This window comes from Leptonychotes weddellii, chromosome 1 (assembly GCF_054177405.1).
Source record: "Leptonychotes weddellii isolate Sample4059 chromosome 1, ASM5417740v2, whole genome shotgun sequence".
Taxonomy (NCBI): domain Eukaryota; kingdom Metazoa; phylum Chordata; class Mammalia; order Carnivora; family Phocidae; genus Leptonychotes; species Leptonychotes weddellii.
Window position 1 is genome coordinate 4,784,280 of NC_138369.1, and position 18,291 is coordinate 4,802,570.

At 50.7% G+C, this 18,291-nt stretch overlaps 1 protein-coding gene, 1 non-coding gene and 1 pseudogene across 2 annotated transcripts in view; all 3 read right to left on the reverse strand.

Moving 5' to 3' along the window:
* Window positions 1-18,291, reverse strand: part of CCL25 (C-C motif chemokine ligand 25) — a 35,942-nt gene that overhangs the window by 15,705 nt on the left and 1,946 nt on the right. The window contains 1 exon segment of the mRNA XM_081805320.1: window positions 17,193-17,362. Coding sequence (XP_081661446.1) covers window positions 17,193-17,362 — 170 coding nt within the window.
* LOC102750913 (uncharacterized protein KIAA1143 pseudogene) lies at window positions 235-4,698 on the reverse strand (annotated as a pseudogene).
* On the reverse strand, window positions 16,550-16,656 carry LOC115941128 (U6 spliceosomal RNA). Its single transcript, XR_004075891.1, has one exon. It is a non-coding gene; the product is annotated as a U6 spliceosomal RNA (small nuclear RNA).

An 18,291-nucleotide genomic window follows, 5' to 3' on the forward strand; every position in this document is an offset into this window, starting at 1 on the left:
ACTTTTGTTTATCTGGGAGTATTGTAGATTCTCTTTCATTTCTGAAGGATAGTTTTACCAGATACAGAATGCTTGGTTGACAGGTTTTTTCCTTCCATTACTTTAAATGCCTTTCACTGTTTTCTGGCCTCTGTGATATCTGATCAGAAATCAACTGTTATTCTCATTGGACATCCCTTGTATGTAATGAGTCACTTCTCTCTTGCTGCTTTAAAGGTTCTCTGGTCTTTTTCCTTTTTTTAAATATTTATTTATTTATTTTAGAAGGGGAAGGGGCAGAGGGAGGGAGAAACTCAAGCACACTCTGCTCTGAGCGTGGAACCCGATCTCATGACCCTGAGATCACAACCTGAGCTGAAACTAAGAGTCAGACGCTTCACCGACTGTGCCACCCAGGTGCCCCTCTTTGTCTTTATTTTCCAAGAATTCAATTATAATGTCTTGGTGTGGATCTCTTTGATTTTTTCTGCTTGGAATTTGCTGAGCTTCTTGCACGTACAGATTTATGTTTGTTACTAAATTTGGTTAAGTGTTCACTCACTGTTTCTTTGAACAGTTTTTCTCTTTTCTCTTCTGCCTCTGGGATGCCCATTATACGCTCACTTATATACTTGATGGTGTCCCAAAGGTGTCTCAGGTCCTGTTCATTTTTCTTCATTCTTTCTTCTTTTGGCTCCTGGATAATTTCAATTGACCGATTTTCAAGTTCAGTGGTTCTTTCTTTTGCCCACTAAAATCTTCTGTTGAAACTCTCCAGGGAAATTTTCATCTTGTCTTACTTTCCAGCTCCAGAATTTCTATTTGTTTTTTTGTTTGTTTGTTTGTTTTGTTTTGTTTTGCTGGTAAAATAATTGACTTTTATTTTTAAGGTTGACAAATTCTAGAGCTCAACACTAAAGGGGGCCTCTTAAGGGAAAAGGAGGGCAGGAGACATTGAATTCTCAGGTGTCAGCAAGTGGTACTACTGACCAACAACTTTTGGTTTATTCTTTTCATGTAACAAGAAGTCCAGAGGTTGGCAGTCCATGGCTGGTGCAGCAGCTCCTCGAGGCATGCTATCAGGATCCAAGTGCCTTGAATCTCTCCACTGTACCACCCAGAGAAAGGATCTGCCTTCCTTAGGCCAAAAAATGGCTCCAATACTCTTAGGTTTCATGTATGTGTTCCCGGATGTAGCAGGATGTAGTGAGAAGGACAAAGGTTCGTGCTTGCCAGATCTGCTTTCTTGTATCAAACACCTGGTAGCTTTATTAAGCAGACTTCTACCTGTATCTGTCTTTTTTATAGTGTTATTAACTACAGTCTCCATGTTATACATTAGGAGAGGAGACAAAGTCCTCTCTTCTATCAAGATCCCTTCTATTAGAAGCTCACTTGTACAAGATCCACTTTTATCTCTAAAATTGCCAGAGCTGTTATATGGCTACCTTTAGCAGGAGCTGGGGAAGTATTCTTAAATAGGCACATTATCATCTTCCTCCAAAGTGGGCTTCTGCAAATGAAGAAGATGCAATAGGCGATCTGTTTAATGACAAAATCCTCTGTAGCAATTATGTTAAATTTTTGAATTTTACTGATCTGCAAAAATGCTCAGAATATAATGTCATGTGAAAAGCAGGACAGAAAACATATGCAATATAATCTCAATTTTGTTTAAAAAATACATACCCCACATGTGGGAGTTCCAAAATGTTAATACTAGTTAATATCTACAGAGTTAGCCTCATGTCAAAGGGGTGTTGATAGACAAAATTTTTATCATACTAAATTTTTTCTGAACTTTCTATAATGAACTTGTATTATCTTTAAATAGAAAAAAAAGTGTCACTTTAAAAAACACCCCATATATTCTTAAGGACGACTAAGTCCAAAATATTTACACTTACTCAGTTTCATCTTCATTGTCAAAAGAAAGGAGGCAACTGTTTTTGATTTGCTTTTGTGAGTTCTTTTTAACTGAGTCCTGCTTATTTATTTCATCTTCATTTGCCTTCCTCTTTTTTGAGCTTGCTGTTAAACCTGAGTATTTTTCATCCGAGGAATATTTGACTGGTTTTCGATACATGATTCTTCCATCAACTATAGCCGGTTCTTCATCTGTTTTGGCAGCCTTTATTTCTGCTTTACTTTTCATGACTTCTTCAACTGACAGGTCTCCCTTTTTTAAAACCACCACTTGGGGCTATTCATCTTCTTCGTCACTGTGATCACCATCTTCATTTGGGAGCTGAGACTGGATTCTCTTGGTTTCCATAGTAGGCCCTTCCCTGTAGCCGACCTGTTCCTTGAAGCAAGCCAGTAACGCTGGTTCGGATGGCCACACGTATGAAACCTTGTTCCACTTGCTCACAGCTGCTCCTGGGAAAAACAGGTTCCCGGGGCCGCCTGGAGATGGTACATTGGCGACCTCTATTTGTTTCTTTCATACAATTTCTCTTTCTTTTTGATAGTCTCTATCTGATGAGACATCATTCTCCATATTTCCCCTAGTTCTTTGTCTATGGTTCCCCTTAGCTTTTTAGGTATATTTAACACAGTTGATTTAAAGTCTTCTTCAAGTCTAATGTATGTGTGTCCTCAGGGGTCACTTGTTAGTTTCTTATCTTCCTGCAAATGGGCCATACTCTTGTTGCTTGGCATGCTTCATTTTTGTTGTTGTTGAAAATTAGGCAATTTGAATATTACAATGTGGTAAGTCTGTGAATCAGATTTGTCCCCCTCTGGCTTTGTTGCTGTTTGCTGTGGGTTGCAGTTGTCTGAATGACTTTTCTAGAATATTTTTAAAACTGTATTTCTTATTGTATGTGGTCTCTGAAGTGTCAGTTCCTTTAGCTTCTGGTCAGCATTTGCTGGACATTTCTTTTTTTTTTTAAAGATTTTATTTATTTATTTGACAGAGGGAGACACAGCGAGAGAGGGAACACAAGCAGGGGGAGGGGGAGAGGGAGAAGCAGGCTTCCCGCAGAGCAGGGAGCCCGATGCAGGGCTCGATCCCAGGACCCTGAGATCATGACCTGAGCCGAAGGCAGACACTTAACGACTGAGCCACCCAGGCGCCCTTGCTGGACATTTCTTAAATGCCTGAAGGAAGAAGGAGACAAAGAGTAGGCGGTGGAGGAGAAAGGTGAAAGAGGAGAGAAAGAGGAAGAGGGCAGCGTGGAAGGAAGGAAAGAGGAGAGGAGACAAAGTACTTCCTGGTGTTTGCAGACTGACTCTGTGTTGGGGCACTCCTGTAACTCCAAGCCGGGTTGCTTACAACTCGGCCTTAGCCTTCACTTCCTGCTTGGGGTGAGTCTAAAGATCAGCCAGAGGTGAACGCTTAGGGGCTTCTAAAATCTTTTCTGAGCATGCATCCTGCCCCAGGCATGGGAGGTTTTTCAAAGCCATTATTCCCAAGTAGCTCCTCCCCTGAGTAGCTCCTCCTCCAAGTAGCTCCTCCCCCAGCTTCTCCTCTCAGGCTTTCGCCATGTCTATTGTTTGTCCCAACTGTAATCTTCCCCGCCCCTCCCCCCCACCCCGTGTGGCAGCACCTTGTTCATTTGCCTTTCAGCTGTACTCAAGGAATGCCCTCTGCATAGTCCCTTCCTGCTTTGAGAGAGTTACAAAGTGGGCAAAAGAGAGGCCAGTGCCTTGCATCTTTCCTCCAAGGAACCCCCGGACAGGTCAGAACAGGTGCACACGATTCCTCAGGAAGGAGGAATTTTTGTTTCGTTTTGGGGGAGGAGGTAACAAATCACTCTATTTGAAGGAATGGTACAAGTGAACAAAGTCAAGTGGACATTCTAACACAACTGAGAGAAGAGGGAATGGTACGTGCAGCGCGTGTGCACTACCTGGCATGGACATCCCTCGTGGCTGCAGGGAAGCCCACCGAAGGCTCAGCAGTCATCACTGTCCCCGGGTGTCCTCGTCAAAAAGATACTCTGCCATGCAGGGATTCTGGGGTCCCATCTTGTGCAAGCTGGTTATGTGATTGCCCAATTCTTTGATAGATTTCATCCTCTCATTCAATGTAGTTACATGAATGACTTGGCCATCTTTGTCAATGGCCGCTTTGTACAAGTTCTGGTTGTGACTGATTCACATTTTGCACCAAACGTGACTTCTGCCACACTGTATCCAGCCTGCTCTCCCAGGTACCACAGTCTGCTTTCTTGCTATCCTGAGGGGAAACTCGGCCACCATGTGGGTCCTACAGCGCCATCAGTTTCTCAGCACGGTCCCTCTCCTCGTGAGCTTGATGAGGAAAATCGGTGGCAACATTCCTCAAAGCCAGTTCATCGTGGTCAAAATGGAAAGATGTGGACGGGTAGATGCAGGAGGCACAGAGTTCCAAGTGGATCCAGTGGTTGATGGTGGCCTCCAGATCCTGGAGGTGGTCTGAGCCCACCTGCAAGGGGGACAGGGTTGTCGTGGCAGGTGGCTTCGGAGGGTGGTGACTGGGCAGCCGGTGCCTTGGAATGGGTCCAAGGGCGCTGTGAGCAGGTGTTGGCACTCTTGGACTGGGACAGCGTGAGTACCACGAACGCCTTTGAGAGCCTGTTCTCTGCCAGGCCGTGTTCCAGAATGTGAGGCTACATGGTGAACGATAGAAACTGAACCCCCTGGCCTCTCACGGCTCACATTCTAGGGTAGGGCCTCTCAGTCTTGGCACTGTTGACACCAGGGGCTGGATACTTCTGTGTTGTTGAGGGCCATGCTGGGCATCATAGGATGTCAAGCAACATCCCTGGCCTCCACCCACTAGATGCCACTGGCATTGGTCCCTGGTTGTGACACCCCAAACTGTCCCCAGACAAAACTCCCTGGCTCCTCCACCCCCGCTGGGAACCACTGATCCACTGAGAAACTGGGGGGATCCAAGTTTCTGTCCTGTCTCACAGGCTGTGTTGCTGTATGTGTGTATGTTTACACTCCTGACCCTGTTTGACCCCGATCCCTTAGGAGCTGTAGTATCAAAGGATGCAACCACCGGCGTCGGCTTGCAACATGCCAGGTCCTGTACCGAGGAATTTTATATCCACTAATGTGACAACTGAGGCTCCGGCCGGTCAGTCCTGTGCCCAAGGAGTCAGGGCTGAGCTGCTAGGCCAGGCACCCCTCACTGCTGGGCTATGCGGTGCTTCTGTTAAAAAGGAAGGGACGGGTAAGCTGAGGAGTCCGAAAGCCCAGGCTTTTGGTGCCCCAGGCTGTACCCAAGTTGACAGCAGCAGGGCATAGGGGCTGGGGGGCTGGGTGGCATGGTGCTCGGCCCGAAGCTGCTGTGGGTCTCTCCCCCAGCTGACTGGATGCCAGAGTCATGGTGGGGGCTGGTCACCAGGCGCGTGTTTGGGTACTACGGGGCGGGGCTGTATCTGGAGGCGAGTGTCGGCTTCCTCCTGGGCTGCTGGTGCCAGCCAGTGCCAGTCAGCATGGGGGCTGGCAAGGCCAGCTACCTCCTGGGGCTCATGGGGTGGGACCTGCAGAGGGTTTAAAGTGTGCTGGCTCAGGGACGCCTGGGTGGCTCAGTCGTTAAGCGTCTGCCTTCGGCTCAGGTCATGATCCCAGGGTCCTGGGATCGGGCCCCGCATCGGGCTCCCTGCTCCACGGGAAGCCTGCTTCTCCCTCTCCCACTCCCCCTGCTTGTGTTCCCTCTCTTGCTGTGTCTCTCTCTCTGTCAAATAAATTAAAAAATCTAAAAAAAATAGGGGTGCCTGGGTGGCTCAGTCGTTAAGCGTCTGCCTTCGGCTCAGGTCATGATCTCAGGGTCCTGGGATCGAGCCCCGCATCGGGCTCCCTGCTCCGCGGGAAGCCTGCTTCTCCCTCTCCCACTCCTCCTGCTTGTGTTCCCTCTCTCACTGCCTCTCTGTCAAATAAATAAATAAAATCTTTAGAAAAAAAAAAAATCTAAAAAAATAAAATAAAGTGTGCTGGCTCAGGTCCACAGCCAATGCGGAGTCCTGTGACTGTCGAATCCAGATGACAGGACCTGGAGTGGGGGCGGGGGGGTCACCTCCAGTACATGTGAGCTCCTGTGGGCTTCTAGCTGAGTGAGCAGTCCCCCCCTTCTCCAGTATCACCCAGACAAGGAGGCCCATGCATCCACTCCCTCTACCTCCTTTGTACCCCATTTTCCCCTTTCTGTCCATCCCCAGTGACAGATCTGCCCCTCAGGGTTTTAAAGTGTAGGTTTTATTATTATTCAGGTATGGTGAGGCTAACACAGGAGGAGACAGTCTGTTACTCACAGATCCCAGGAGGAAGGGGCACCGCACACCATGTGGGGCTACACGAGGAAGCACCAGGGTCGCTCAGGAGACAGAGGGAGCAAGGCAGAGACGTGAGCAGGAGCCTTTATTGTGGTTTCTACAGGACGGAAAGGCAGGGTCAACAGTCTCAGGACTGGCTGGTTTGAATAATCTCTGTGGGCTCTGGGGGATAGGGGCAGGCCTAGTTGTCTGGCCCCGGGGCCCTGGGGACATTAGGGCAAGGGGACATTGCCTCCTGGAGTGTGGCAGCCTGCTAAGGAGGTGGTCAGAGGAGGAGCGGTGGCAGGCGAGGTGTATGCTATCTCTAGGGATCAGCTAGCCCTGGGAGGGGCAGTCCCTCCCACAGCAGCAAGGCCCTAAGATCTCAAAGCATCAGAGTATAGAAAATAAAAACCACAACTGACACATTCCTCACCTCTCTGCTCTCACCACCCATTCTCCCTTCTTGCCTGTTTCTGCAGCCACCCCGTTTGGCAGGGGATAAATGCCAAGGATGCCTCTCCAGTCTCCTCCACCCCAAGAAACCCGGCATCCCTGACCCCTCCTGCTGACTGTCCCCGTCACCTCCTGCACAGGCTCCATGGAAGCCTGACAGCAGCCCGTGTGGCCTGAGGGCCCCTGGTGGCTCCCCGAGGGCTCCTGCCTGCCTCAGCTTCAGAGACACACCCGCTCTGGATTCTTCTCTCCTTTCCAGTCATCTCTGAGACAAGAGCATTTTCTCACGGTTCTGTCCCTGGTCCCTTTCTCTGGGGTCAGGCTGAGGCCACACAACCGCCCCCACTTGGTATTTTTGCTGCTGATAAAGGGACTGGAGGTGCCTCCTGGGCTACGTGTCCAATTGTGAACTTTTGAACGCAAAATTCACTTTCCCTTTAGCCCTGTTGGCTAAAAAAATCAGAGATGTCTCTTCCTGGGGGTGGGGGTGAAAAGAACTGGGCCCAGGACACCTTAAAGAACCTGAGAAGCCTTTCCAAGTCAGCAATGTGAAACAAAGACTGGGGCTTTTTGGTCTTTTTATGTGTGACTTTTGGGGGGTGGAGTGGGGAGAAAAGTGGTCCCTGTCTGCTTCATCTCGTTGTTCTCAGCCTGAGAATGTCTGGTCCACCCAAGGCCTGACCCTCAACCTGCATACACTGAGTCCTCAGCATCTAGTGGGAGAGACAGCAGGCCTGGGGTACAGCGTAGCTCGTGCCCCAAGAGAGGCAGAGGCCAGCCCGACTGCCCAGGGGCCGCCCCCCACGCCCCCCTCCCCGACTCGGGCTCCAGAGTGAACGCATGCCTGTCCTGAGTTCCCTGCGGCCGAGGTAACAAATTACCTCAAGCACGGTGGCTTAAAACAATACGAGTTTCTGATCTTTCGGTTGTGGAGGGCAGAACTCCTAAAATCAAGCTATTGGCTGGGCCAAGAGCCTCCTGGAGGCTCTGTGGGCCATCTGTGTCTTCACCCCTCCAGCTTCCAGAGTGGCCCGTGCCCCCTGGCGCGCGGCCTTCCTCTCCCTGCAAAGCCAGCAGCGGAGCACCTTCCAGGCTCTCTCTGCATCCCGCTTCTGTTGTCACTCTCCTCTGCTCTGACCCTCCTGCCTCCCTGTCCTAAGGACCCTTGTGATGATGTTGGGCCACCGGGATAACCCAGGATCATCTTCCATCCCCAGAGCCTTAACTTAACTACATCTGCCAAGTCCCTTCCGCTACGGAAGGTGACATATTCTCAGGTTTTGGGGATGAGGACGTGGACATCTGGGGGGGGGGCATTTTTTTGCCTGCCACAGCACCCACAGAACACTTCTTGGCGGAAGTGATATATGGACCCAGTTCTGGAAAACGGTGGGTGGGGATGGGGGTGGGGGAGAATTCAGGCCCCTGGAACAGGGCACATCAAACAGCAGGCCCCCTGAATACCTGACCCGGATGTGATCTGAAGGCCCTTAACATCAGCCTAAGAACCTAGGCAAGGGAATCCTCTCTCCAGGCTTGGTTCTGACAAGTGGGCCGATTTTGCCCCCAGGAGACACCTGGCAATGCCTGGAGAGATAACTGGTTGTCAAGAGATGGCCAGAGATGCTACTAAACGTCCTGCCCCGCCCCCCACGAAGAATCCTCCGGCCCAAAGGTCAGTGGCCCCGAGAATGAGAAGCCCCGCTCACAGCATAGCTACTAACAGCTGCTTCCTGGCCCTGTTTCTCCAAACCCGGAGGGGCTCCCCCTCACCCTCTTGGAGGGTGTCTGCTCAGTGACCTTTGGCCTTTCACACCAGTCCTGCCTTTCTTGGGAAAAGCAGCTTTCAGTTAGTTCCTCCTGACCCTTGGCCTGCCCTGGGTACACTTGGGTGGGTTGAACACTCCTCACTGGGGAATGCGAAGGCCCAAGAAGATGGCTGGAAGAGCGGCCATGCTTTCTCCCCACCCCACCCCACCCCAGGCTGACCACTCTGGCCTCTGGGTCCCTACACACATGGGGAAGGTGAGGCAGATGGTGTGCTAAGGACACTCGTCACTGGGTGGGGACTAAGCTAGCTCACTCACAAAGCATGGGGCAGCAGGGGACAGGACCCGTGACAGGAGGAGGGGTGCCCTTCTTGCTCACCAGCCGTGGAAGGGACCCCAAAGTGGGTGGCCTGATTCACTGGCAGGGGCGACAGGGGCAGGCCCTACCAGAATGGGACAAACCTGGGCTGGGGTCTTAGTGCTGCTGGTCCTCCCAGGAAGGGCCTGCTTCTTGCTCCTTTGGCCAGCAAATCTTTGATGCCTGCTGGCTGCCAGGCCCTGTGCTGGGCACTGGCAGTGACAAGACTCAGCCAGTCTCTCAGGGAGCCACAGAGACTAGGGAGAGCAGGGCTCACGTTGGCAGCTGCTTAACTGAACAGGACCCTGTGCCGGTGGGGGTAGTGGGAGATGGGGGGTCTCACCACCGTTCTCATTTCGGCACCATGCTCATCTGTGGGAACAGGCGGGCTGCACTACTGGGGGAAGGGACTGGGGATGCTGGCCAGGGGAAAGGAGGGAGGCAGGGGTCTGGGCAGAGCAAGGCCTGCTGCGGCGGCAAAGAGAGGAGGAGGAAGGAGAGCATGTGTCCAGTGGGGCCTCCCCTCGGTGTGAGCCCAGCAAAACCCTTGCTCCTGGGGGTAGGAAGGCTGCTCTGAGATGGCCAGTCCCCCCAGCTGTTCCTGGATCTCCTCTCCTGATCCTATGCTGGCTGTAGCTCATCTGGCCAGCCTCTGTGGACATCCATGGGGCCCCTCGCCGGGCCTGAGCCCCTGATGTACGGCTCCCCATCCTCCCACCGGAACTCCAGGCCAGCCCCATCCACCAGAGAATCCTGCCTCCTTAACTGCGGAAGGCTGGGCCATGCCCATGGGTGACGAGGGCCTCCTGAGCTCCTCTGCCCACCTTGCTGAGACCCAGTGGGCTTACCTAGGGGGACGGACCAAACTGCGTGCCCCCTCCAAAATTCATGTGTTGCAGCCCTAACCCGCAGGGCCTCGGGCTGACTGTATTTGGAGGGAGGGCCTCTGAAGAGGTGATCGAGTTAAAATGAGGCCATTAGGGTGGGCCCTAATCCAATGACTCGTGTCCTTATAAAAAGGAGAAAATAGGACACAGATGCGCACAGAAGGAAGACGTGTGAGGACACAGAGAGAAGGTGGCCATCTGCAAGTCAACGAGGGACGCCTCAGAAAGAACCAGCCCTGCCAACACCTTGATCTTGGGCTCCTTGCCTCCAGAACGAACCAGGAAGAAATAGTTCTTTTAATAATAAAACAATTTTACTTATGTACCTTCATATACATATAACAACATCAAACATTTATTTAGGGGCGCCTGGCTGGCTCAGTCGGTGGAATGTGCAACTCTTGAGATCTCGGAGTTGTGGGTTCAAGCCCCATGCTGGGTGGAGAGATTACTTAAAAATAAACAAAAAACATTTATCTGATGCTCTCAATGTGAGGAAACAGATTTCTGCTGTCCCTGACCCACCCAGACTGGGCTGCCTTGTTACGGCTCTGCAGCCAGAGCATACCGATCTGCCCAGGACGGACCTGAGTAAGACAGCAGCATATTGGGTGCTAGGGATGTGGGGAGGGAATGAAGAGCAAGACAGACCCTTTCTCTATGGCCTTGGTTTCTCCCCTCTCCCATGCGGACCTAGTGCTTTAACTCCATCCTGAGGACATCCCCTTCCCTCCAAACTCAACCATCTCAGGCTACTGGGCCCTGGCTGAATGGGGGAGTGTAATAACACCCCAGAGATGCCACTGTGAACCCATGACCCCCACCCCGCTGGGCTCTCCTTTCCCAGAGTGGTCTATGCAAACCTTCTCCTCGGGCCCCTCCTCTCTCCTAGACACCCCCTCCACACACACACTGCTTATCTGCATCCTACTCATTCTTTCCTCCTGTCCATCCCCTTGGGGTTGAGGCTGGGGCCTCTCTTGGTGCTGACCTGCACCTTCCCCTTTCTCCACTCTCCCCCACATTCTTCCAGCCTCGGGGGGAGCACTGTGTGTCCTGTTCCCTCATCACATCATGGGCCTGTTTGACCCTGTGGTCCCAACCCCTGTCCCCTCTCTGCCATCCTCTGGGAGCGTGTGACCTTGGGCTCACTTGATCCTTCTGTAAAACAGGGCTAATAGGCCCCAACTCAGAGGCTTACCGTGAGGACTGAACTGCATCCACACATGGAGCGCCTGGGTGGCTCCGTCGGTTGTGTGTCCAACTCTTGACCTCAGCTCAGGTCGTGATCTCAGGGTCGTGAGTTTGAACCCTGCGTTGGGCTCCATGCTGGGAGGGGAGCCGACTTAAAAAATAATAATAAAAATGAAAAATTTTTATTTTATTTTATTTTTAAAAGATTTATTTCTTTGACAGAGAGATAGAGAGCACAAGTAGGCAGAGTGGCAGGCAGAGGGAGAGGGAGAAGCAGACTCTCCACTGAGCAGGGAGCCTGACGTGGGGCTCGATCCCAGGACCCTGGGATCATGACCTGAGCCGAAGGCAGCCGCTTAACAACTGAGCCACCCAGGCGCCCCAAATTAAAAATTTTTAAAAAAGGAACTGCATCCACACAGTGGTCAGCTTGGAGGCCGGGAGCCACTCTTATTCCACATGGTTGCGGGCCTCTACCCGTCTTTTCTAGCAGATGTACAATTCATTAAGCCAGTGTCATCTCTGGGCATTTGGATCAGTGCCAAGCCAAAGGTAACCCACTGGAGACCAGAAGAAACGTCCTCCGGCCAACAGCCCTTCCTTGGTGGCTCAGGATGACTGTCAGTGCTACGACCACAGGGGCAGAACATGAACCTTTTCCTACGCTGGGCAGGTAGCTTCCAATGGGTGTCTTTCCAGCTTCACTTGGCTGCCGCCCCTGGGGAAAGCCGGTGCTGGGGGTCCTGGCAGGGCCAGAATGATCGACACCTTGGGTCCTTACCCTTGGGCCCCTTGGCAGACCCGGTCTGGGGTTTGCTGACTGCCCCCCGAACTGCTTCTTACCTTTGCTCCTTTGGTTCTTACCAATTTGCACGAGCTCTTAAAAGACTGATAACACCTGGCTTGTTCCTATCACACAACCTGCTCTCGAATGCACATGGGCATGCAGCGCTGTGAGAAATGTGTGCTTTTGGATATGTTGTCTGGGGGTCTGGGAGGTTTGAAGATTTCGTGATATGGGAGTGTGGGTATTGCTGGGGGTGGGGGTTAGGACCCAGTAATGGAAACACATGTCCTCGGAGCTCCTGCCCCAGCACATCAGGGGCTGGTGGGAGGCACCTTGCACGCAGGCCACGGCATACGCGTGAGTCCCGGGCCTGCTTCCTGTGAGTCACCGGATGAAGAACCAGGCTAGAGACGTGTTGCCACAAGTTGACTACCTGCTAATGACCGACAAGCATGAAGCCTCCACCTCATTTATAAAGAAAAGATTGGAAAACAGTTCGGTGGTTTCTCAAAACATTAAACGTAGAGTTACCATAGGACCCAGCTATCCCACTCCTAGGTATTGACCCAAGAGAAAGGAAAACATATGTTCTTATAAAAACTTGTCCGTGAATGTTCACAGCAGCCTTATTCACAATAGCCAAGAAGTGGGAAAAGCCCCCATGTCCATCACGTGATGAATGGATAGAGAAAATGTGGTGTTGCCGCACGGTGGAATATCACTCAGCCATGAAGTACCAATTCATACTCCAGCGTGGATGGACTCGATGACAGGATGCTCAAACACTAAAGGCCATATGTGACATGATTCCATTTACATGAAGTGACCAGAACAGGCAAATCCATGGGGTCAGGAAACAGATTCGTGGTCACCAGAGGCTGGGGAGTGACTGCTAACAGGCATGGGTTTCTTTCATTTTGGGGTAAAGAAATGTTCTGGAATGAGACAGTGGTGACGTTTGCACAACTTTGTGAATATATTAGAAACCCCTGAATTTTCACTTAAAAAAAAAAACAACTTTTATTTATTTATTTATTTTTTTAAAGATTTTATTTATTTATTTGAGAGAGAGAGAATGACAGAGAGTACATGAGAGGGGGGAGGGTCAGAGGGAGAAGCAGACTCCCCGCCGAGCAGGGAGCCCGATGCGGGACTCGATCCAGGGACTCCAGGATCATGACCTGAGCTGAAGGCAGTCACCCAACCAACTGAGCCACCCAGGGGCCCAAAAAAAAAAAACTTTTAAAAAACAGCACTGCAGAAAGCCCCGCAAATACATGGGAAACATACGAGCCAAGCAAGAAAGAGAACTTGTACACCATGAAAAGGAAACATCAGAAATCTTAAAAACAAAAACTAAAAGTGATAGAGGCTGCTACAGAGTCAGCGTTGGACTGACGGTAACCGAGTGAGAACACCTGGAAGTGAAAGTGATTGCTATCGGGGCGCCTGGGTGACTCCGTCGTTAAGCATCTGCCTTCAGCTCAGGTCATGATCCCGGGGTCCTGGGATCGAGCCCCACATCAGGCTCCCTACTTGGCGGGAAGCCTGCTTCTCCGTCTCCCACTCCCCCTGCTTGTGTTCCCTCTCTCGCTGTGTCTCTCTCTGTCAAATAAATAAATAAAATCTTAAAAAAAAAAAAAAAAAGTGATTGCTATGGATAACCCTCCAGGACAGCAGGGAAAGCCAGGCCACGCCATGACCCCAGGAACCAGAGCTGCAGGGCCTTTCCTAACCTTTGACCTCAGGAGAGATAAAACACCCAGTGCTGTTCTTGCCAGGAAGATAGTGCAGTGGAATGGTTATGGGTCAGTTGCAGAAAGATCATTCTGGAAAGCAAAATTTGCCACACTTGTCCAGGTCAGTGACCCACGTTATCTCAGGTGGTGGTATTCCAGGAGCCGAGGTTTTAAGACAAGAAGCGGACTGGGCGCCTGGGTGGCTCAGTAGGTGAAGCGACGGACTCTTGATCTCAGCTCAGGTCTCGATCTCAGGGTTGTGAGTTAGAGGCCCCGAGTTGGGCTCCACGCTGGGCATGGAGCCAACTTAAAAAAAAAAAAAAAAAGCGGAACCCTTCCTGCTCTCTGGGTGTTAACCATATTAGACACTCTGCTCGGCGCCTGCTTTCTGCGTGTCCCTGAGGTGGTGGTGCCGCCTGCTTTCACAAATAAGCAAACGGAGGCGCAGGGACGTGATGAGCAGAGCGGTGCCTAAAAGAAAGCCCTGCATTTCTGTGCCTCCTCCGGGGCCGGGTTCTTTGGGGCAGAAATGTGCACACATAGGAACCAAGGTGACCCACACCTAGAAGGGGCCAGTCCCCTTGGCACATGGACATGACCTCCAAACTGTGGCTAACCTGAAAATACATGCTGCTGCCTAAGGAAAAATAAATAAAGCTTCCTGTTCTTGACACAACTGACCTATTGGGCACTTGAGATGGAATCAGATTGCAGCTGTAAAGCATGTTGAGTGCCAGAACACTCTTTGGGCTTGTCCAGGCCCGCCTGGCTTCCATCCTCCCAACGAGCATCTGCTTTGATGCCTCAGCTCTGTTTGGGAGGCGGTGAACACCTGACAGTGAAACCCGTTTCTTGTGTCCCCAAAATAGCCCCCACCTGTATTCGGAGCCCTGGAAATGGTTCAGACGTCACAGCTTCCCCCTCCACGTCACTGGGTCTAATGAATCAGGGCACCTCCTTTCCACATCTGACTGGTCACCGACCAGTTTACTGATCCCACCTCATCAATTTCTGGAATCCTCCTCTCCAGACCCAGCCCCCCAGCCCCTGCCCCAGGCTGTCCACCCTTGCCTCTGGTTCCCTTCCCTCAAATAAATAAATAAGCAAGCAAGCAAGCAAAGTCAGTCTCTCATCTAAAATTCTCTTTGGCTACAAAACAAATTCTTTTACATGCTCGTTGCCTAGGACAGGTGTATCAATTCCCTGCGGCCATTGTGACAAGTGACTGCCCCCTCGGTGGCCTAAAACAACATACATTTATTCTTTTAGAGCCCCGGAGGTCAGAAGTGTGAAAGCAGTCTTACGAGGCTAAAATTAAGGTGTCAGCTGGGCTGCGGCCCTTCTGGGAGTGCTAGGAGGAAATCTGTTTCTGGGCCTTTTCCAGCTTCTAGAAGCTGCCTGCATCCTGTGGCTCATGGCCCCTCCTCTACCTGCACAGCCAGCAACAGGATCACCGGCCTCTGCTCCGTCATCACATCTCCTCTGCCTCTGATCCTCCTGCCCTCCTTCTATAAGAACCTTGTGATTACGCGTCCCATTCGGATCATCCATGATCATCTCCCCCTCTCTGGATCCTTAACTTAATACCATCTGTAGAATCCCCTCTGCCAGGTAAGGTCATGCAGCTGGAGGTACCAGGAGACAAGGTCATGGACATCTTGGAGGGGCTGCTGTTCGGTCCACCGTAACAGGATTCACATACTTTCTCTGAAAAGGGCCCGACAGTAAATACTGTAGGCTTTGTGGGCCATATGGTCTCTGTCACCAGGCCTGGCTATGTAATTTTCAGGACCCTGATGCAAGATAAAAATGAGGGGCCCCTCATTCACAGATTATTGAGAATTTCAAAATGGTGACAAAAGAGCAGGGCCCGGTGAGACCACAGCACGCATGGCCAGGAAGCGGGCCCTGCCTGGGAGTTGTCTGCTGCTGCTGCCGTGGCTTGAAAAGCCACCAAAGGGCCATATGCAGACGACAGGTGACGCTGTGTCACTAGCAAACTTGGCGGGACACCTAAACTATAACTTTCGCAGGTCACAAGACGCTATTCTGCTTTTGCTTTTGTTTTTGTTTTAAGGAAGCTCCACGCCCAACGTGGGGTTTGAACTCAGGACCCTGAGATCAAGAGTCACGTGCTCCACCTACTGAGCCAGCCAGGCGCTCCTCTTTTGTTATTTTTTCAACTACTTAAAAATGTAAACATCCAAGGTGCCCGGATGGCTCAGTCGGTTAAGCTTCTGACTCTTGGTTTCGGCTCAGGTCAAGATCTCAGGGTCGGGAGATCGCGCCCCGTGACGGGCACCGCACTGGACATGGAGCCTGTTTGGGACTCTCTCCCCCTCTCCCTCACCCTTCCCCACCCCCTTGTGCACTCGTGCTCTCTTTCGCTTCAAGAAAAAAAAAAAAAAAAAAAAGAGTAAACCTCACTCTTACTCACAGGCTGTACAAATACAAGTGTGGGCTGAATCAAGCTGTAATTTGCCGGCTCCTGGTCAACGGGATAAAATCCCAACTTCTCTGCCTGACTTTCCAGGGCCCTTTGAGGCTGGAGACAGACACCCCAGTCCCACCTCACAATCTGCATCCAGTGCTCCTGATGGCTCCTGTTTCCTACCAGATCCCCTGGGACAAAACCGTGCCTGCACTCCTCCGGGCTCCTCCATCCAGAAGCCCCACCTCACACCTGCTCCCACTATATTTCGGCTTAGACACTGTGCTCCATGAGAAGCGGTGCTCTGTGCCTATCCCTTGTCACCCCTGCTGGATTTATGTGTATATGCATCCTCCTCTCTCTCGGGCAGTGATGTGCTCAAGGGTGGGAATGCAGGCTAAGCCAGCTTTGTGTCTCCTGACCTCACAGGCCCTCAGAGATGGTACTTAGAGGGACGGCAAGAACAACGTAGAATTTCGGTGGCTGGCGTGTACTCAGATTCTGACCCCTAAGAACTAAAACTATGCTTCTTACCGAAAACAAAAACAAAACAATCCCCCGCCCCCAATCAAGAACTTCCTCTCTCAAATTCAGACCAAGAAAATAAAGATCTCTGAGACTAAACGGACCTGGGTTCCGATCCTGACTGTCCTTACTAGACCTGTGCCCTTGGACAAGTCACCTCCCTTGCTCTTTTTTTTTTAAATATGGAACGCTTCACAAATTTGCATGTCATCCTTGCATAGGGGCCATGCTAATCTTCTCTGTATTGTTCCAATTTTAGTATATGTGCTGCCAAAACGAGCACACCTCTTTTGCTCTTAAGACCGAGTCTCAATTCGCCATGGCCCACCAGGCCCTGTGTGATTTGCCCCTTCCAATCCCATGAGTCTTCTCTCCTGCCCGTCTCCACCACTGGCCTTTTCTCAGTCCCTAAGTGTGCCAGGCTCCTGCCTGCCTCAGGGTCTTTGCACTTCCTGTTCTTTCTGCCTGAAACATTCTGCCCCTCCCCCTTGCCTAGTGACTTACCCTTCCTGCCTCAGCTGCAACCCCACTGACTTGGGAAGCCTTCCTGGCCACCTCAAAATGAGGTTCTCCTGCTACATGCTTTTCTGGCACTCTGAACCTCTGCAGATTTTAATTATTTTATAATGATCGTAATTGTGCGATTTCTGATCACTATGAACAAGAATCAGATTTAATAAGCACTTCACGCCACACTGTTCCAAAGGTTCTAAGAGTACTTGAGTTCATTTAATTTTCCCAGTGCCCTCATGAAGTACTATAATCACCCCCATTTCGCGGATGGGGAGGCTGAAGTTTAGAGAGATTAAAAAAACTTACCCAAGGTTGCACACCTCGTCAATATTGGAGTTGCTCTCTTAAGCCTGTTCCCACAGGTTGACTGTGACTTCCGTGAGGGCAGATTCCCCCTCTGGCACAGTCGCTGTTGTATCCCCAGGGCGGAGCCCCTGCATCGGGCACACTGGGGCTGATTAAAAAGTATTGATGACCTAAAAGAAACAACACCCCAGTAGCAACAAGCACTCCGAGTGCCCAGATCTTGGTTTCTAACACCACTCTCTAATAAAAGAAACCAGGTGGGGAGAAATGGCTGATTCTAGGACTGGGGCAGGAAATATATGAGATGAGCCCAGAGCATCTTGTAGTACCAGAAGTAAGGAAGTACCCCCAAGAAAACCAAAAACCCCCAAACCAAACACACTGATGGGAGTGTGTCAAAGGGTGGCAGGAGCCAACTGAAAGAGCTCCCAATGGCCAAAGCTGGAACAATTCGAACAACAAAATAAAGTCGTATTGGATTATAAAGCAGAGGATGAAATAAATATCCAGCAGCCACACTGTTATAATTAAATGATGGGTAAACCAATAAATTAGGAAGAGAACAGAAATCTCCCATGCAGAAGAATTCCACATAATTTACACAAACATCTCATGTAAGGAACATATCTCATTCTTTAGGTGTGTGCTGCACATAATGATTTCCTTCCAAAGTATACAATATAGAAAGGCGGGGGGGGAGGCAAGTAACTTTATAGTGGAGAAACCTGACAAATGCTACCTCAGCCCGCAATCAAGGTCAACATCAACAGGTATAGATAATGTTGGCAGTATGTACCCTTGACAGGAGGTGATGAGAGTCACACTTTACCTCTGGGGTTCTTCCTCCCCCCCAGCCCATCATCCCAGTCTTATCACAAGAAAAACACCAGACTTGGGGCGCCTGGGTGGCTCAGTCGTTAAGTGTCTGCCTTCGGCTCAGGTCATGATCCCAGGGTCCTGGGATTGAGCCCCGCATCAGGCTCCCTGCTCGGCGGGAAGCCTGCTTCTCCCTCTCCCACTCCCCCTGCTGTGTTCCCTCTCTCACTGTGTCTCGCTCTGTCAAATAAATTTAAAAAAGAAAAGAAAAAAAAAAGAAAAA